The following is a 22428-nucleotide window of genomic DNA, read 5'->3' on the forward strand; positions in this document are numbered from 1 at the left end:
TCGTGGTGTCTCCTCCATACGTAGTATATCAATGGCCGCATTACGATTTTTTCCCGCAAACGGTGCATTGCTAAGCCTTTTTTGTGTGTCTTTAATAATTAGTTAAAAGAATAATTATCCTATCAATTATAATTTATACTAATTAAGTTTGGCTCTACATAAATTTTTATTGTAATAAAATACAATGTGTCGAAACTTTTTTGTTTTGTGTTGGCGTTATCTCAACCAATCTTTAAATAAATTAAAGCTTTACCTTCTGAATGATAAATTATAAATTGCATATGCAATATGTACCTACTGCTATAGTATTTATAATGTAATACATAATTGGCAAAACAAAAACCCTCCGAATAAAAAATGTTAATTTGGGAATGTTCGTTGCTGGTAAATACTTGGTAAAAATGGTCGCGGGAGAAATTGGGAATAATTTTATGATAATTTGGTATTCGATATTAGTTTACAAATGTTAGACTATGATCAAGTACTTATTATTCAGTGCTTTGATGATGATGACCATGGAATCGGGAAATATTTACTAAATTCACAAGTGTGAGTTTTTACAATAATTTATAGTAGGTACTTACATAAAGTGCGGGTAGTTGATACGAATGATTTTGATATTTGGTAACTCAGAAAGAGCTCTACATCTAAATTCTTCTACTAGGTTAGCTAGTAAAACTAAATCTGAAACGCAAGTAATGTCCTACAATTGAATCGATATGCTAGCCGCTAGATTATGTCAGGAAATAACTAAAAAACGTAATATCAACAATGACATAAGCATTGTAGGTCAACAAGATTTGATAGTTTAACTTTTGATACAACTCCCATGCAATAGTCGACTGTGACCGTATTTACTACTATTTAGTTGTCGACGAGTCGTCGCGTCAGTATGTTGTGTATTTACTAAATTATTGTAGTGAATTTATATTTTAACCATGGTTTTGGTATTTATATTAGCTATTGTAGGCGCACTAGCCGTCGCATGCATTTTAATAGATTCATTAAAAAGTGTAGTAGAATTATTAATATCTTATTTAACACCGTATTTTATTCCTGCTGAAGACTTTCCACTATGGAAGAAATATGGACATTGGGCTGGTTCGTACCTTTGATTTATTTTGAATTAAGTTGTTATCGTGACATTGACATCAATTAATTATTGTATATTTGTTTCATTTACTTAACGATTGTGATCTGGTAACATTAAAAAAAATAAATGTTGTCTTTGAAAAGAAAAAAAAAACAACAAAATTAGCGGGAAATAATATTTATTGCCTATGTCTGATTGTTGACTATAGATTACTTATTCATTTTTAATTGAAATCGGTTACTATTTGGAATAATTTTATGTTAACATCGTGACTTTGAAGAAACGTGTTTAACCCGATTCGACCATACAAGTTAGTTTCGTAAAACAAAATAGGTACATGACATTCTTATAAACAGCTGATTTTTAAAGCGCACGGCCGGCGGCGCACTGTGTTATTAATTATTTTATGCACTGATAAGATAAGAGATATCTCCAAATTGTTGTGGTCATTCACTTCTTGTGTTTACCCGAGGAAAATTACCTATTCATTATTTATAAGGGAGTTAGATAGGTAATAGGTATATATTATCATTCTAAATTTGATATAAAAAATTATAAACGAAATACCTACCTACTTACCTATTTAATTTTTATTACGGATATTTTTGGTCAATTTGTACAGCATTAAACTAAAATTTACGTTCTAAAATAAAATAAAATAGTTAGTATAAACCTTTACTCTTTATGAAGACCAGTTAAAATATTATTAAGTGAATAAAATATAAATGTTATTTTAACCACATTTAAAAGTGAAGGACAAGAACTTGACCGGTCTATGGAGTTTCCGCGAAAATGTAGTAGTAATTTGTAATTACCATTATTTTAACACGTTTATTCTAAAAATAATTAAACTGTCATGTTTGCCTTACATTGTTATCGGTTTAAGTCTTAAGAGTATTGGTTATATTATAGCTCATTTCTCTGTCTCATATTATGATCATTCTGAATAGTATGTACCTACCTAACAAGTACCTACCTAACTACTTACTAACTTTTTTAACCCACTCTCTCAAAACTGTGAAAAGCTGTTGGCTGTCATGGAAAACTACTGATGTATTTTTTCATTTCAGAATAATTTCACCTGAAATTTTCACTTACTTATAATATTTCCTATACATCAAATAACATAATTTTTAAACCGCTTAATTCTATGTATAAACATGGTTTTAAATTTTAACAATTATTATAGTAGTTATAATATTTTTTTATTAATATATTTATTTCAAAAATTACATCGCCAAATAGTTTAGGTGTTTAGGTACATATCCTAGGTACATTGAAATTTGTTTTAAACTTAACTAACTATACACCAACTGCAACGTCGTACCTACCTAGGTAGGTACGTACTGAATTTTCAATCTTGTCTTCTTTTTACTTTTACATGATGAAACAAATACAGGAGGTACACCGTATATCCCAATAATCCTGCTCTCGCTGAGTGTTCGTTATCTGCGCAAATCTCTACACTAATAATATTGCTACCTATTGATTTGGCTACCTAATACCTAAACATACAGATAAAAAATACGTAGTTAGGTCTTTTTTGTGGTGACCAAATTGAATATTATCAAAATATAAAAAAATGTTAAAGCTAGTTCAACATTCCTTACTATGGGAAAACCTGTTAAATATGGCAAAATGTATTTTTAAGTTCGGTCGTCTGAAGGACGCGCAAAAAAGTTTAGATTTTTGAACTTTGATATTTATTTTGATAGATACTTATATCTAATTATCTTCGAAAATCTAATCGAAAATCTTTTATTGGTACCTCTGACATTCGTTTTATTACACATGTATTTTGGTTAATTAAAAGCTAAAACGGACGGAAAAATTACAGCCGCTGTTTTGTTTGTTAAAATTCTATGATAAAAAATTAAAGTTTTGCTGCTTAAATTGCATTAATCTTTCCTATAAGTTTGAGGTTCAACAAATATAAATACAAAATTTCAAAGATCTAGGTGGTAGAAATCTTCACTTCTATAAATTAATAATAAATTTATTTATGAAGTATGGCAGCACTTTTTCCCAAAATTTTTTTATGGCAAAAATTTTTGCAGATTTTCGGCGGTATGGCGACCATTTGGAATCGTCCGAAAAGTATGGCATGGTGATTTTCGTAAATGGCTACACGACGATGGTTACCTGTGCAAAAGTTAGCCTGGTACAAATGGTTGAATTGTTTTTTTTAAATCAACACATTTGCGTCGGTATGGCGGGCTGTAAGTCACACCGGAAAAGTATGGCATGACACTACCGCCTACTTCTTTTTTATGGGCTATCGGTAAATTCTAAAATTTTTGTGTTACAAATCGTTTGACTTTCGCTATTATTACGACGAGTTCGACTAACGCCCACGCGACTAAGCCGCCGGTACCAGTGTTCACACCATCGTTTTTCTTTTTGTCATTGCGTAATAATTAAGACCCCTGTAGAACCGCCATCCTGTTACAAATGACTCGAAATTTTGTGTCAGTATCTCCCGGTCTATTATGTACGTAATTTAATTAATCTCATCAAATAAATTCTTAGTTACTACCTACATATATGCAAAATAATTATTTTGATGTGATAACACATAATAGGCATGACGACAGTATCCATAAATGATCGTATTAGTGTTTTTAAGGGAAAATGTATAATAGATAAATTACATATAGTGACTCAGAAATCTTAAAAACATTAGGATTAATGAGATTATCAATAAAATAAAACATTGAAATGCTGCAGTTGGCCATTTTGACTAAAACACGCGTGACGTCACGCTTAAGTAAACAACTCACGTCAGATGTTTTTTGTTGTTATGAATATGTTGAGAATACGCATTTTTATTTATTTTCTATTGTTTCACGTATGCTTTATCGACTCAGAACAGAAATATAATTGCGAATTCACGAATACATGGTTCGGGGTTCTCCGCGCCAACTTTATACAATCATTTCTTATTATTTTCTCGCTTGAAATAATTACTAACACATTTTTGAGCATTATTTTTATGTGGATTCACACTGCAATACTGCACACCACTTATAAACTTTGAAATTCGTTTCTATAACACATATTAAATAAATATTTTTTTAATTTTCTTCGCAATGCGTACAAATAATTGCGTATTTACCAAAGTGTGACGTCACGCCTACGCCATGACACCTGCGAGCTGTTTTGGCACAGTTAATAAATATTTTTTGGAAAATGGCTTTTATCTTCGTTAAATTTAAGCATATTACCGAAATATAGGGTTTTTCTTGTATAGTAAACGTATACACACATTATGGAAGAGGATTTCAAAATCTTTCGTCATGCCTATTATGAATAATTTGTTAACCATAAAATGGAAACACTTCGTACATATTTCAAAAGCGATATTGAAAACACAGCTACCTAAGTAGCAATGTGGTCTATTTCTAATTACAAGTATGAAAGATATAGGTAATATAAATATAATTAAGAGAAGTACACAGAAATTAAATTTGCCTACACTTCATACTAATATTATATGCAATTAAAAGTTTTTCAAAAAAGGTTGTTACCTAGGTAACTAACTATACCTACCATTCATATATAAAAACAAAAACTCTGTAAAATCGTTCATTATTTTTTTGTTTATTCTCTGAATGACATGAAGAAATATTTAATTATCAGTAGATATATAAAAACTTAACTGTTATGAAAATTAAATTATGTACATTTCCAACAAAATAATTTTCATTTAATTCGCATATTTAAATTCAAGATATCTTCATTTTTGCTCATTAAACCGAAATATGTAATTTATTTAAAGGTAAGTACTATACCTACATTAATAAATAATCAAATGGTTGACAGAGCTATCAATACTATATCTATAGTTAGCAAAATTAAAAATAATTTGGAAAATCCAAAAGTGCACGCCTCATAATTTTTTTTTAATAAATATTTATTAATTATTATTTTTGTTTATTTAATAACAATTAAACCACATCGAATCAGACCCTGAAAAATGAAAGGGTTCTATTCCTGAGCATACTCAAGCGTAAGAGAAAAAAAAAGACTCGATTAGTAAAGTATTTCGGTCGCTATCGTGTTAACAAGAAAAAGGATCCGCACATACAGACACACGGACGTCCAAGACAGAACTTTTTTAAACTGTTTTTTAACTAGTTTAAATAGCAAAAATGACATCAAAAATATCATGAACGTTAAAAATAGTGTTTTTTCTTAATATGTGTGTGTATGTATTATCTTACAAGTGCAATGTATGATACATAAAGACATTTTAAGTTTGAAAAATCAGATGTTTTGCGCGAAGTGACAGTAGTACCCACCTCAACGCTTCGCTTATGAGGCGTGCAAAATTATATCAATCTAGTAAAATGTAGATCATGCATGAAAACAATTCGACTTACATACATATTTTATGCATAGTTTTCGCCTTGTACTCGAAATTAATTCGTGGGTAATTAATTGATAAAATAAATAATATGTTATAATTTATAAACATATCAAAAACCGATTTTTAAGTATTTGACCATAACTATTGCCCTATCTTATTGTAGGTGTTATTACAGTTTAATGTTGAAGTTTCGTACCCAATGGTTGTTTATATAACTTTATGACATAGATTAAGTTTAAGTTATGTCATAGGTCTCTAGACGAGCGCCAAAATGCAACATCTACAAAAACAATAGAATCGTTTTGTCAGTATTGGAAGAGATGTAGTGTTGGATGTTGGATGCAATCAACGATACAATAGAAGTTATGTCATAATTCATAATTAATGGTCACTTCTGAAATGCAACAATCTAAAAAAATATTAGAATCTAATTTCACCTTAGGAATAGTAGGTATTTGCGTTGTACACAGGGTGTAATCGTTAAGTGTGCACAAGCGATTATTCCGTAACTATTGCAGATATCAAAAAACTTTAAACTGATATCGAAATTACTTAACCTAATGAGTAAAATGGCCATAGTATTTTTTTTTAGTAAAACGTAAAGTTTTTTGATATCTGTAATAGTTACGGAATAATCGCCTGTGCACACTTAACGATTACACCCTGTATAGTCGCGTACCCAATTCTTAAAATATGATAATTCATATAGGTAGCATATATCAAACTTCCCTTCAAAATAACAATAACAAAATCATTCCTTTGCCAGCCCTAACCGCGAAGTCATTAACAGTGAACAATGGAGAGAAAGTCGTGTATGCAATACTTGCATAACACTTCGAAGATGATTTTCGTCATGTCATGCATAGGCTTGAAGGTTGAGTAATGTTCTGCAGGTTTGACCTACACTTACTGCAAAACACTTGGGAAAGATGCTATGAATACAAACCTAGGATTTATCTCTGAATAATGTAGGTTTACTTTTTCATATATGTACTTACTCGTTATCAAACCGCCGCGGCCGCCAGAAAAAAAAATTGATAGTTTGAGTAATTGTGCCACAGTAAGTAATATTTCCAATACAAAAAATAACAATTCGTTGTTTTTATGGATCACGAGTCACGATAGATCATTCAATTACACTTTATTGGAGCATAAAATGCTGCAATTTTTCACACAATTTACCAGGTAATAAGATTATGTCGTCGCGAAGTGGTAATAAGCCCAAGCTGCAAATAATGTAGTGGGGAATAATCTTTAGAGAAGACTTAAATTTTTTATTATTTATTTTTTTAGATCTCTTTCTGAATTTTTATCTATCACCTCTACATCTTATCTTTTCATTATATCAAATTACAATAGACGAAGTTTTTAAATTTAAATGTTTTTAAAACCTTCACCCTTCGAGCTTCGAGTGTGGAACTGAGGTGAATGTCAAACCTTGGATACAACGGCCGCGCCGCGGCGTACTGTGAAAATGATTACAATAATGAATTATTATCTAAACAGAGCTATAGCTACATGTACAATGTACATCTATAGCTACATACAAAATACAAACCTGTAGAACACTATTATACAGGTTTGTATTTTGTATGTAGCTACATCGGTGCAGCAGATATAGAATTTTAGAGACTCTACAGTCTCTTATGAAGGAACTTAAGGAAGAAACTTATGTGTGTCAATGTTTTTCTTTAATATGGATACAAATAAACATTATCTTTTCACATTGATTATACATAATTTAACTCAATTTCTCTGAAACAGCTTGACCAATTTTTATTATTTTTTTAATAGAAGAATAGCTACATATTTATTTTAGCAGTTGCAAAGTAGTATCATAGTATTATATTAAACCATTTTATAAATAACTTATCGCAAATTAACAAAATTAAAACATCGGGTCTTGACCCCGCACTTTTTCTTTCAGGAAAAGTATCAAGTTTTTTATGTTAATTTATATTATATTTGCATTTTAATTAATAATTAATGTTCCGTTTTGCATAAATAAATTAATATAAAAACCTTTAGGATTACATTATTTTGCTTTAGTAATTCTCGTAATGATTATATGATAAGTAATTATAATTTTATTCCACTCCATTTAAACTAATTGTACTTAGACTTTAATTTTAAACTATTTACCAAGTCAAATAAATTTAATACTATGACTTATGGTTATAATTATTATGTAATTAGAGGTATTAATAACTCAGGCCTCGGAATCACAGACACAATAGAAAATCTATTGTGTCGTGGACCGATCGGGCCGTTCGGGGCTCAATGGGTTAAAGACATGTTAAAGAGCATTCTTTATCAAAAAAAATAATCAAAATCTATCAAATAATAGTTTCGGAATAAATGAAGAATAAACAATTAAAAAAATAAATTTTGTGTCTCTGTAAATTACTTAGGTGTAGATCATTAAAAAAAAAAACAAATAAAGGTATGTAACCTTATTTTAATATTAGTTTAGATTTATATTAATCAACAACAAAGTATTTTATTTGTCGTAAAATTAAATACTTTGTAAAATACTTTATAAACATAAATAGAACCTTGAAATAAATATAAATTTAAACTTCATAATATAATGAAAGAATAATGTAAATATATAAAATAATGTATTCAGTGTTTATTCGGTTCAAATGCTAGAATTTATATGCCGCAGTGAAGTAGTTAAATCGGTCATTTCATGAATAGTTAAGTCTCTTTATTAATCTTTACTTACTTATTTTCTTAATGTAAAGCGTAAGAGTGTTTTTTTGATTGTATTTCATTTCATTCGTCATCTCATATTTCGTCATCGTCATATTTCATCGCACCGGAGCTGTTTTAGTGTGCTTTTCCACCAATAATGTGCGAGTATGTGTAGCGAGGATTGTGTCTGTAAATAACCAATAGTATCACTTCAAAAGCTAAAAGCTTCAAACTTCAAAGTAAATGAAGCGATATGATTGGTTATTTAAAACACATTACTCGCTACACAGCCTGGCACAATATCGGTGGAAATGCACCCTTATGTTTTGATTGCGGTGTTTGGTGACAGTTACGAGGATAGAGATGTATAGCTTTTTACCACAGAAATAATCTCATTCACATGAGAATATCGATTATGATGCATATTATAATCACTCCTAGGCACTTTCTTTTTCAACTGCGTCGTTTGATCAGTGTTCACCGACGAGTACCTACAACATGGGGGTCTTCAAGCGTAGAGTGAACAGGTACCTTCTAGGCCCTAGGGAAACGCCTACCATCTTAGACCACATCTCAGCGAGATTGCGGTCAAGCGCTTCTCTATTCTCAATAAAAAAATATCTGAAACTTATGCTTCTAAATTCTAATTAAACACCTGATTTACCATCTTGGCAGCGACATATCATGAGTCAATCTTGCGCAGGTCGTCTTTCAATCACTTAACTGTGATATGTATTCTTGTTAAGATTATCCAGCTAGGAAGAACCTTGATGCGCGACATGCATGTTTTTTCAATTTCAATCTATACTTATAATAAATCTGTAGAGAGGCCAATTCTGTACATGAAATATATTTAAAAAAAAACTATGAAGGGGTGATAAGGGATCGCTACTGATGCCAAAAATGCAATCAGTAAAATTTTTGTCTGTCTGTCTGTCTGTCTGTCTGTCTGTCTGTCTGTCTGTATATTCGTTATAGAAACAAAAACTACACGACGGATTTTAACCAAATTTGGCACAATTATTCTTCATACTCCTGGGCAGGTTATAGTAAAAAAATCATGTAAATCGGTGTAGAAACACCAAAGTTATACATGAAATACGCTATAAGTCATCGCGCGTGAATACAGAATCATGCCATAAGGATTATTTTTGTGTATCAGTTGCCGCGTTCGACGCGCTTCGCGGCGGGAGCTATAAAAAGGCGGCGGGTCCGCACCCGTTTCGCGTTGTCACGGCATCACGTGTGAACGGCTGAACCGATTTCGATAATTCTTTTCTATTATATTCCTTGAAGTACGAGGATGGTTCTTATGTAGAGAAAACGTAAATATGTACCACGGGCGAAGCCGGGGCGGACCGCTAGTTTACTATAAAATTCATTTTTATCTGCAGAAAATAGAAAAATAGGCAAGTGCGGTTTGGACGATGTTAAAATTTTGTTTCATGCCGGTTTCCTTTCGATGTTTTCCTTCACCGTTTGCTATAAATGTGGATTATGTGCAGATAAATTGAAAAATTAATTTATTATTGCACGGTTGTCTCGATCCCTCCACCGTGGTCCTACCCACGGAGCCAACACAGCATATTCGAGACACATAGATGAATTTAGATTTCCGAGTCATGGAGACTAAAGTGTTCATTTTTATGAAAATTATTATTTTTAAGCATGCCAATTATTAATACGTATTATTAAACAACTAATATTTAATTTAGGTATAGGTACCTACTTAAAGTACGAGGCAAGCGACTGACGCATACTTATAATTTAATCCGAAAGTTACCTTCGTTAGATAATGATAATAATTAATTACCTCAAATTGTATGTGATGAAAATTTTAATTTATTTCATTATAAATGAATAATTTTGTTTTTTAACGGCCTACGAATAAATTTATGCAAAAGTTACGGCATCAAAAAGCGTACCTACGATTTTGAAACATACAAGTACAAAAAATGCCTCCTTGAAAATTATAATATCGTAAAAATATATTTTGGCATTCCTCAATGAAAATTTTGTTTCAAATTATTAGCCTCTACTATTTAGTATTTACTAATCTGTCGTCTGTGCTACTACCTACTATACTTCTATTAAGCTAGACTTCTTTTAGAAAAGCTTTTCAATACTACATTGCAATTACTATACAAATTTTGCAATCAACTGCATCAACACATAATAACCTTCCAGAACATTCTAAATTAAAATTCATTTTCTATAGATACATTGTGCATCATAATGCTGTGGTCACGCCACTCGTGTCACGACTCAATCCTACCTCGTGACCCTTATTACATTAACAAGCTAGGTACTTTCAAGTAACTTAACCTCACTTAGCTCATACGTTGTGGTTGTGAAAGGAGAATTTTGTAAATACATAATTGTCTGTCATACCTACTATAGCTTTCCGCCCGTTTCGCATAGACTCGATAAATCCCACATAGTTCCTGTACGACTAAGTAATCATACAAACAATGGGACATCGCGAAAAAGACCGTTCTCGTGCGATTTAGGCTGCTTTTATCTAGGGGGCTGCCCCCCTAGACAAGTGGCTTTCTATTAGCGTAAAGTTGAATAGAATAGATTATGAATGTATGAGATTGACGTAATCAATCGTCGTCGTCGTCGTAATCAAACGTCAATCTCATACATTCATAATCTATTCTATTCAACTTTACGCTAATAGAAAGCCACTTGTCTAGGGGGGCTGGAATCCTAAGAACTGTGTACTATATCATTCGTACCATATTTCATCCAAATTCAGTGGTATAGCCCTTTAGAAGAGACAGACAGACCGCCAAACAGACAAGCAGTTAGTTACTTTCGCATTTCTTATATTTAAGGCTGCAGTCTAGCAAAATTGCGTTTTCAACAAGTTATTTGACAATTTTTTCCCGGCTAATGAAATGATAAACTGAATTTTTTTTTCTTGTTTATCAATTAGTGTTATATACGCAATGCGCGTGAATTTTTTCACATTTATAAAGTTACTTTATGTTACCTTAATCAGGCCTTCAAGATAAGTCTCTTTCCCCCAAAATCATTTCGAGCTAAGTTTGTGCACTCACTACGTTGCAACCGATTACAATTTACATAATCTGATCAGCGCATTATTATCCTTATATAGTCGTTATTAAAAACTGCTGAATACAATTGCCGAAAAACTTATGATTTTCTTAATTAGAGCGTTATAAATTCATTAAATTTCCCATTTTTTGCCTTACAAAATCGATTGATAAATACTGCTAAAAGTTATTTTTTCCATTAATTTATTCGAGTTGGTTGAAGACCAATGAGTATTAATCCTTTAAAAAAATTTTTTTTTGAATTTTGATAATTCTTTAAATATTAAAAAAATATTTAAAATAATAAGGAAAAATCCTAGCGAATTTCTTTAGTCGCGCTCCTTGGGCCGGAGCGTTCTGACGTGTGCTCTACGCTCGATTTTCCTTCATACCGAAGTGAAAGTTGCTCTACTTCATTAAATTTAATATTTTTGTTAATTGATTATTTTTATCTTAGTTTTGTGCAAATATTCGTATTTTTAAACATTTGATTTCGATATGGAAAATAAACGAAAAAAATACGCGTGTAACTACTAGAAAAAAAATTATCTTCGAACATAAAGTTAATGAAACCAAATAGATTGCAAAGGTGATTGGCAACAATTTCTTTATTTTACGGGGTGTCAGTAAAGGGATGTATATATATTTCTTTAAAACTATAAAGTAAGCTCATAAATTTTCTTATAATATAATTTTTTTGAAGTTCCAAAAATGTTTATTTTTCGTTTGAGAAATACGAAATATAATATAAACTTGTATTGAGAACTTGAACTTCCCAAGTTCATCCGGGGAAATCCCCATACGGGGAAAATGATTTGTTTACTCCAAAATTGATCCGAGGTGTTTTAATTTTTTCTTCTAGTCATTTTCAACGTAGCGGCATGTTGTTTGATTATTAATTTTGTAACTTAAATACAGGATGTTGGTTTTATATTCTGATCTTACAGACGCGCTGACAAATTTAGTCCACCATTTCTAGTTTAGTCTAACTACAAAACTACCAAAAAACTCTAAGTACCAATATTAAAACGAATGGATTATCTTCACATCATCAAAATTCAGTGGGGTTGAGAACTAAACAAACAGAAGTAACAGAGACGCGAAGAATAAAAAAAGAGGACGAAAACGATAATTCGTTGATGCTTTCCCTTTTCGACGTATTGTTAGGGTACATCACCAATCTGCAAAAAACAAAACTGATGATTCCCAATTGCTGATTAAAAATGAAAAACAAATAATCGACAACAGTGGTGAAAATTTGCTGATCACAATGAAACATCCTTCAGTGGTAGCAGATTTACTCATTTAAAATGTATCGGTGAACAGCGTAAAGGAGAGGAGGACAGGAAAACATTATGAATGTGGATGGTGGATTGTATACAGGGTGTAAATGTAATCGATAAGTATGTGCAGGCGATTATGACGTTATTATTGCAGGTATCAAAAAACTTAAAACTGATATCGAAATTACTTTACCTAATGAGCAAAATGACAATAATAACTTTTTAAAAGTATAACGAGAAATATCTAAAAAAATTACTTTATACACTCCCATATCAAAAAGGGAAAATGGGACTAGTAGAAGTTAAATGTCTAATTCCGGCAAAAGACATGATGAAGATGAAGATGAAAGACATGCGGAAGATGCGGTTAAAAAAAATTTAATATTTGAAATACAATGCAAAAAATAACACTTTTGTCATAGATAAGAATCATGACTATTTTTTCCAAATTCAGGGACAACTAAACGTTGCAGAAGCAGAAGTCTGCTTATTTGCTGTTTGGACTGGAGTGAATCATTCGTTAAAAATAGAATATATAAAAAAGTATGTAACGTGAAAGTACGCAAAATAAAATGATGGACCATTATTGGATTTTACATAAATTGCCTACTGTCAAAATTGATTGATTCGAGACTCAGCATTCGATGCCCATCAAGGACCCATCCTATATCATTCAAGCGATTGAAAAAAAAGAGATAAATCCAGTGCAACCGATAAAGCATCAGAATGCTAGCAAAAGATTTATTAGGTTTATCAATATAAATCTATATATGTATTATACATAATACATAATATAATAAATCTGTAGAAGACGCGAAGACTGACATCCGCGCGGACGGAGTCGCGGGCGGAAGCTAGTCAGAAATAAATATCTTTTGTTTTCATTTGCGTATTTTTCTATTTTATAATTTTTTAACACAAACATTACATTTTTTTTTATTAAATACAAAATTTGTTTATCCGTTTTATTAGTTAAACTGAACAACTTTCACTAAGAAACTTAGGTCGAAAAAAATGTATAGAGTTATGCATTTTGTATGGAAAGCTTATTTTTTTTATATTTCGTCCAAATTTCTTTGTAAAAGTTGATCAGTTATATAATCATGAAGTTGAAGATATCAATAGAAAGTATTCGCAAATTTTGTGTACTGATAAAAAAAAATCACCCGGTGTAATTTTCACGAAAATTGTTTCAAATTGTCATTTTTGGTACTTATTACGAATATTAAATTATACGAATGATTTAATTTTTAAAAATTAAGTGGAGCAACTTTCCCTTAGTACATTTGTATTATTTACATATAGGATGACAGGATGCATTTGTTTGCACTACTAGACCAAGCCCTTAAGTGAGGAAATAAGGATATAGGATCGCATACAGCTTCATCGCTTCTGATTACTTTCGTTCCTTACTGAAGTCTGAAGACATCATCAATTCATCAATAACTTTTTCTTTTTTTTCAATTCATCAGTATGGAAACGTTTTTAAAAATATTAAGAAATAATAATTGCAATACTTCTTGATTGCCTGTTATTTTTCTTGCATGATAAATTCACATTTGATAACTTTTTTAGGGTTCCGTAGCCAAAATGGCAAAAACGGAACCCTTATAGTTTCGTCATGTCCGTCTGTCCGTCTGTCCGTCTGTCCGTCTGTCACAGCCGATTTACTCGGAAACTATAAGTACTACAGTGATGAAATTTGATGGGAATATGTGTTGTATGAACCGCTACAAAAATATGACACTAAATAGTAAAAAAAAGAATTGGGGGTGGGGCCCCCCATACATGTAACTGAGGGATGAAATTTTTTTTTTCGATGTACATACCCGTGTGGGGTATCAATGGAAAGGTCTTTTAAAATGATATAAAGTTTTCTAAAAAACATTTTTCTTAAAGTGAACGGTTTTTGAGATATCAGCTCTCAAAGTCGTAAAAAGTATGTCCCCCCCCCTCTATTTTTATAACTACGGGGTATAAAATTCTAAAAAAAATAGAGGTGATGCATGCTAATTAACTCTTTCAACTCTTATAGTTTTTGAGATAGGTTGATTTAACTGTAATTTATTATATTTGCTGCTACGGAACCCTTTGTGCGCGAGCCCGACTCGCACTTGGCCGGTTTTATTATATTTGTGGTTATTATCAACACGCTCGCCTTTCTCACTGTTAGGTCACCATTTTGTAATCAAAAGCTTACTTATATCGATTTCTTTATGATATTTTTATACACTGGTACATATGAACTAAACATTTACCTACACGTTTGTGTAATCTCTGTTTCTCTATAGACGGTAGCATAAGTAATTTCAAGGCTTTTTCAAGATTATCCATTCGTATGAAAAGAACATCCAAGTTTCAATATTTTTCATTCATTTAGTGTTATACTTAGTTTCTGCAAAAAAAAAGAATCAATAATTTTTTGTTTATGTTTTTGCCGGAAAAACCATTTGGAAATGTACAAAAATATATATGCAATCAGAATAAAGACGTGTACACACTACACACATAATACTCTTTCAATATAGCACACCCAATCCAAATCTTGCAAGATAGTAGTCTCTATATAGAGATTCCATTTTCCAAGTGAGGCATTTAGATATTTAGAGAATCAATTATACCACTTCGTCTGGTTCGTCATGAAGCCCTAGCACATAACAGATTGTGTACACCGGTTGTTGACACATTGAAAACGGTGATATTTCCAAAACTCCACAATCAAGGCCCGGTTATGATTTTGTAACATTTTCGTAACTTGTTGCGACACAGCTATCCGATTCGACTCGTATAATTAATATTGAACGGGGTCAATGTCAGATTTGCTTCATGCAAAGGTATTCTATAAGTTATAGATAACGCCGTGCGAAAGAATGCTAATTAATTGCTTAAGATTAAAAGAAGTATTACTAAAAAGAACGCTTTTATTAGGATCAGACTTCATGGACCCTTGTTAAACTCAAAAAATTGTCATTTATCGTTTTTAGGAATTTTTCGTTTATTAATTTGAGAATTTTGAGAAAGAATCTTATTCTTCTTATTCACCATAGTTTTTTGAAGTGAAAACTTCTTTAGCGGGGTTGGGTATAAAATCTTAAACTCGCGTCAGGACACGTGGCCTGATCGAAAAAGCGTAAGACGGATGTTTTTTTTTTTTTTTTTTGCCCTTATATTCCATGCGTAAGACGGATACCATTCCAAAATATCAAACATGCTGAACGTTAATAATCAAGTTTTCACTTCTGCCGGCACTCTCGGAGTGCAACCTTTTTTTTTATTAGTGATATATTACCAACAGGTTTTAGTCTCCATGCCAATCGTCAAAATATTCAAGTTATCAAAACTTGATTTAATTAGCCCCTTTTAACATGATAAATATGTATAACAATTCTAAGTCAGAATTCAAGTTTATTTCAATGGAATATCTTTATTGATGATTTTGAAATTATTTTATCATTTATGGTAGTTTTACTGGATCCCAAATAAAACAATCAAAATTAGTTTAATCAAAATCCTTTTTACGATGTGCATCTGCAAGAAAATTTTCTTACCTACGACATAATCTTTTGAAATAGAGCAATTGTTTTATTACAAGAAACTTCGACATTTCAGTAAATATCAGATCAAAAACCACTTATTTTAATGTCGAAACATTAAAGTAATTGGTCAAATTACATTTTCTTGAGACGAAATAGTATGATCTAGACAAGATTCATCACTCGATTATACTATTACCACAGTATTACAATATTATTTCCTAAATAATGGTAATACTGTGCTATTACACTTACAATATTATATCGACGTTCGTAGAGACTAATTTAAGATTCTAATGTTGACTGTCGTTCTTTAGATAAAACTCAATTAAATATAATCTTAATATATATAAAAATGAATCGCAAAATGTGTTGGTAAGCGCATAACTCGAGTACGGCTAAACCGATTTCGATAATTCTTTTTTTATTATATTCCTTGAAGTACGAGGATGGTTCTTATGTAGAGAAAACGTAAATATTAAGTACCACGGGCGAAGCCGGGGCGGACCGCTAGTAATTAATAATAATAATTAGGTAATATTATAACCTATGTATTCTTTAGTAGTACCACGTAGTACCTAGTTCCGGAAAATCAAGTTCAAAAATACTATAATTAGTAATCTATACTAAAAAGTAGTACGGCAAAATACGCAAGTTCAAGTTCCACCTCATGATGGAAGCTTTTCCTAATCTTTAGGTAATTTTTTTATTATTTTAAAAATATTAATGATCAATAATTATTAATTATTTATATTTATGAGCATTTTATTTTATAAATCGCATGGAAAATTAACAAGGGCGCTTATGTTAATAGTTTAATTAAATTGGACTCGTTTATTTATATTTATATCTGGTAGTCATAAAAATTATAATTTGAATTTTATCTAGAGTAGGTAGGTGTCTACATAGGTAGGTCTTAAACCCATTACATACTATTATGTTTATCGTATGTTTCGGAAAAAAATATCGAATCAAAGGAGAATTTTAACATATTTGATACGTCATAATACAATAATTAGATAAATACCACTTTTGAGAAATTCATAAATTCGATGCTAATGTACAAAAAAATTAATTACATTCAAACCGGTTATATTTTATCTAAATAGACAATTATGTAGTTGCTTTGCGGATACCCACAGCGTGTTGTTAAAATTATTATTTGAATTTTAATGTAAATAATAAAAGCTAAGTGCGAGCGAGTTGGTCTTGCTCTCAAAGGGTTCCGTATTAAACTTTTTATATTGAAGCCAATTTCATACCTTATTATTTATTATTATTAAAAATAACTTAATATCCACCATACCAATCTCCATAAGAAATAAATTAACAGTACCTTTAAATTACTTTAATTCTGTTAAATACAGTGTCAATACATAGTACAGTGACTAATGCAAATAAATCCCGTCCGACTAGGGCCCGTTCGGCCTCCTCCACTCAAGCGACGCCCTTGCGCATGTCGCTACCAGGGTGAACCTTCCAGTTCACCCAAGCGTTCGTGTTAAGATGTAGAAGACCTTCTGATTACATCGAGAAACACCACACAAAAAAATGCAAATAAGTGACTGGAATCTATGCGACACCTTTTTTGATACAGAACCCTAAGTTTTTACCATGATTTAAGCAAACTTGGTATGTTTATCGAGTTTCAATCGCTCATTATGTTTGCGTTGCTACGGCCAATTGTTGCTTGAGATTTGTTGATGAAACTGTTTCTTAACATCGATGATGCAAAGTTTGCTTTTCGAAGATGGCTCTGCAAACAAATATATGCTTGTTCATATTTGAATAGACCATAATATAATCGAGAAATGTTCATTATACGCACGATTTGAAAAAAAAAACATTTTATAACCTTAGCACCTATTTAACATTTGGGTATTTAAACAATAATGTTTTAATTGTCAATAAAATTGTATAAATATATTTACATAATTAAAAAATATGGTTTCTTGTAATTATTTGGAAATATTATTCTCTGAAAAGCACGGTCATTTTAATCGAAGTATATAGTAAAGCATGTAAACGGAAGTACCTAATGAGATAAACAAAAAAATTGCTGTACTAAAAATAAGGCCGTTCAAAAATAAAATAAAACCGGCCAAGTGCGAGTCGGGCTCGCGCACAAAGGGTTCCGTAGCAGCAAATATAATAAATTACAGTTAAATCAACCTATCTCAAAAACTATAAGAGATACTTTGATCAAACCAAAAATCGTTGAAAGAGTTAATTAGCATGCATCACCTCTATTTTTTTTAGAATTTTATACCCCGTAGTTATAAAAATAGAGGGGGGGGGACATACTTTTTACGACTTTGAGAGCTGATATCTCAAAAACCGTTCACTTTAAGAAAAATGTTTTTTAGAAAACTTTATATCATTTTAAAAGACCTTTCCATTGATACCCCACACGGGTATGTACATCGAAAAAAAAAATTTCATCCCTCAGTTACATGTATGGGGGGCCCCACCCCCAATTCTTTTTTTTACTATTTAGTGTCATATTTTTGTAGCGGTTCATACAACACATATTCCCATCAAATTTCATCACTGTAGTACTTATAGTTTCCGAGTAAATCGGCTGTGACAGACGGACAGACGGACAGACGGACATGACGAAACTATAAGGGTTCCGTTTTTGCCATTTTGGCTACGGAACCCTAAAAAAGTAATTAGTAAACCACTGATCCTAACGATCCAGTTATCATTCTTTCAATCTTTTATATTCTAAAATGCATTATAATAACAAAGAAATACATCTTTTCAGTGATAACTGGCAGTACGGATGGCATCGGCAAGCACTATGCGCTGGAGTTGGCGCAAAAGGGAGTAAACATTGTCCTCATCAGCAGAAATCCAGACAAGTTGAGGAGTGTCGCTGGAGAGATTGGTGAGTTTTACTAGATATAATTAAATATGTAAAAGGGATGGTTACACGACTGATTAACTGATATAACACATAGCTCTTTTTAAGAGTCAAATGTTTGGTATGAAACTCGGTCAGTTTTGTAGGTACTATATAGTTTGTATTTTTAACTTACTTGAGAAAAATAGAAGAATTGTAGCTGACAAACTTCCTTTTTCTTTTGAAAAGGCAAAAAAAGACTTGGTTTATCCGAAACTAATGAAATACTTTTTATTTCCAGAAAAGCTTGGAGTAAAGACGAAAACAATCGTCGCAGACTTCAGCAAGGGGGAAGAAGTATACCAGCATATAGAAGAAGAACTGAAAGACATACCTGTCGGTATATTAGGTAAGATTAATTAAGAAAGAGTGGAAACTTCTGTTTCTAGAGAGTGAAATTTTATGCAAATCAATATTCTTTTTGTTACTTAATTTAGATATTTTGTTTGTATCAGCGATTTTATTACCAATTTCAATCATATTATGAAAGTTGTAGCTTTTAAAGTCGACCATCTTATGAAACGTTTAGCAAAATAACACAAGTAACATCAATTTAGATTTATTATCAAACTAGCTATTTTCCGAGGCCGATGACATCAATGTTTAATATGTTGGTCTGGCCCGAGACGAGACGATATTCAAAGTCAATATTTAATGAACTGGCCAAATATTGGACTCATTTTCACACTTTTTAATGCTAATTACCTAGCAGTCAATATTTGTTTGACGTACTTGAATAGTCGGAATAAATTTACCAAATTGATCACATTACCTTTTTTCTATTGAATTAATAAAAAGGGGTTATAATATTTCAGATGTGAAATAAATATCTAATAATGAATTAATGGGGATGGCAATGGTATAGTATGATAAAAAGGAAAAAGTGATGCCTTTTCTTTTTGTTACTACTACCGAATTTTCTCCGCAGAAGTTATTCACGAAAACTATCGCTTACGATTCGATAAAATTAACCAATGATCTTCACCTTTCCAGTGAACAACGTAGGCTTACAATACGACTACCCCATGCCGATATGCGAGGTGCCCCTCTCGAAAGCTTCCGAGATCATAAACGTCAATGTTCTGGCCGTGACCGCCATGACCCGGCTGGTGCTACCCGGCATGGTGGGGAGGGGGAAGGGAGCGTTGGTCAACATCTCCTCAGGGTCGGAGCTGCAGCCGCTGCCGCTGATGGCTGTGTATGCTGCTAGCAAGGTGGGTAGAAGATGGATCTTATAGGATAAAAGAGCACCTATATGATCGAAGAGTAATTATTGTTGCGTAGAAACTTTTTCATAATCTAATAGGATAGTGATATGGTTTCTAAATACAATATTAAGTAAAAGGTGTAGAATCAATACTGATTAGTTGTGTTATGATTTACGTTGTTCAAATAGTCTCTACTTGCAACAATTTCATTTTTATACCGTGGTGTGCTATGTTTGTACATTCAGTAGATATTTTCTCATATGCTCATATGCTGTCAATCAAAACACTGTCCCTTCCTAAACCAACATGTCTCTACAAGGACTAAATTAAATTGACATTTAACAGGTCTACGTCCGCAACTTTACGCTAGCAGTACGCAGGGAATACGCCCCACTGGGTATCCACGTGCAGCACGTATCCCCACTGTTCGTGGCGACCAAGATGAACGTCTTCTCGCAACGGCTGCTAAATGGGAACAGTCTCGTGCCGGACGCGCGCACGTTCGCACGCAGTGCTGTCAACACGCTCGGGAGAGTTAGCGATACTACTGGCTATTGGACGCATGGCATTCAGGTGTGTATTTCTAGATTATAGAAATTTATTTATTTATTTAAGTCTTTATTGCTGATACAAACATACATATAAAAAACTAAATCTATCCTTAACACTATTATCTAACACATCGGATTTTCCGGTTTGTTGATCAGCGTGTCTTGTGACACATAGGCCTCTTCCAGCCGCTTCCACTCATTTCTATCCAACGCATGTCTATAGAAGTTATAATGATTTTAATAAAATTGAGGTCATGATTGTATTAAAAAGTATTAAAAAGTTCCTGAAGTTTCCCAGAATGAAGGTTCTTTGCTATATCTATTTTTATGTAATGTCTGGTTTAGACATTGGTTTATATGAGATTTTGGGGGTACTTAAAGTGCCAGAATTAAATTTACTTGACGAAACTAAAATTGATTTTTAATTTGGTAGTATGTATATGTTCCTATATGTGGACCATTTGGTCACACATTTTTGATTTGGGTCTCTGTTATTCATTTCTATAGATATAATAACAATACCTCTTTTATATTTCAGTACTTTTTCATCAAATGTGGGCCAGAATGGTTAAGAATTTACTTCGGGGAGCGATTAAACAAGGAATTCCGTCAAGAATACTTAGAAAATGCGAAAATAAAGGCTCAATAAGGAAGAAAATCGAACATTCTAAGTCAAATAGTCAATGGGTTTAGGTATCGCAGTTATTAGATTTAGGTAATAAGTTGTTAGACTTGATACAAATGCGTGAAAACAAATAAAAAGGCAAATGAGCATTTAAGGCAAAGGTATTCAGAGCAAAGTTAATTGATGTAATTCTTGTCTCTTTCTTTTACAAATTCAAAAGAAATGAGATAAATGGTCTTAGACAAATTGCCTAAAATCTAGACAATGTCTACGAATTTTTCGGATGCTTTTGATTAAGTAATAATATATCACCCTAGAAGAAAAGGATAAGGGCGGGAAAATATGAAGTTATTCCATTTTAATATTTTAAAAGCCTTGTATATGTATAAACTAGCGACCCGCCCCGGCTTCGCACGGGTGCATTGCTGATACTAAATACACTACAGAAAAACTGTGAACGTTGTATATAAAAACATATAGCGGCCCGCTTCGGCTTCGCACGGGTATAAAAATATATATTATAGCCGGGCGGCCGGCCGGTACCGCCGCAAACGCTACGTCCCGCAATTTTTAAATCTGTAATATCTTCGAAAATATTCCCTTAAATCATACGGTGTAAAGGGCCATATAGATCTATATTAAATGAACAATGTACTCAAGGTATTTAATTGGTTAAGGATTAATGCTGTATTGGTTAAAATCGCTTCGAAAATTAGCCATTATTTGTCGTAAAAAGTAAATGACAAAAAGAAGTTATTGTGGGTTATCCATAAGAGATAGACATATGCCATCGCGGACTTTTCTGTAGACCTTTTTAATGTGTATAATACTTAGTACATTATTTTGATAAAACTCGTAGGGTTCAGCCTGCGTTTGCAATGTAAGCGGTAAAAATGTAATTTTTTACGACATCACATTAGAAACCTCAAAAATAACAGTACTTCTCCACTATTTAATGGATGTTATTATACATATAAACCTTCCTCTTGAATCACTCTATCTATTAAAAAAAACCGCATCAAAATCCGTTGCGTAGTTTCAAAGATTTAAGCGTACAAAGGGACATAGGGACATAAGGACATAGGGACAGGGAATGCGACTT

At 32.1% G+C, this 22428-nt stretch overlaps 1 protein-coding gene across 1 annotated transcript; it reads left to right on the forward strand.

Moving 5' to 3' along the window:
- Positions 1-850: 850 nt before the first annotated feature.
- Positions 851-21710, forward strand: LOC149910760 (inactive hydroxysteroid dehydrogenase-like protein 1). Its single transcript, XM_090116581.1, has 6 exons — positions 851-1101; positions 18805-18927; positions 19184-19291; positions 19936-20156; positions 20496-20723; positions 21240-21710. Exons 1-6 carry the CDS (start codon positions 939-941, stop codon positions 21348-21350), a joined length of 954 nt encoding a protein of 317 aa, XP_089972707.1. The 5' UTR covers positions 851-938; the 3' UTR covers positions 21351-21710.
- The last annotated feature ends 718 nt before the right edge of the window (positions 21711-22428 follow it).

The sequence above is a fragment of the Colias eurytheme genome, chromosome 2 (genome assembly GCF_061535395.1).
Source record: "Colias eurytheme isolate Ceu_HAF_F1 chromosome 2, ilColEury1 Martin Lab GWU primary, whole genome shotgun sequence".
Lineage (NCBI taxonomy): Eukaryota > Metazoa > Arthropoda > Insecta > Lepidoptera > Pieridae > Colias > Colias eurytheme.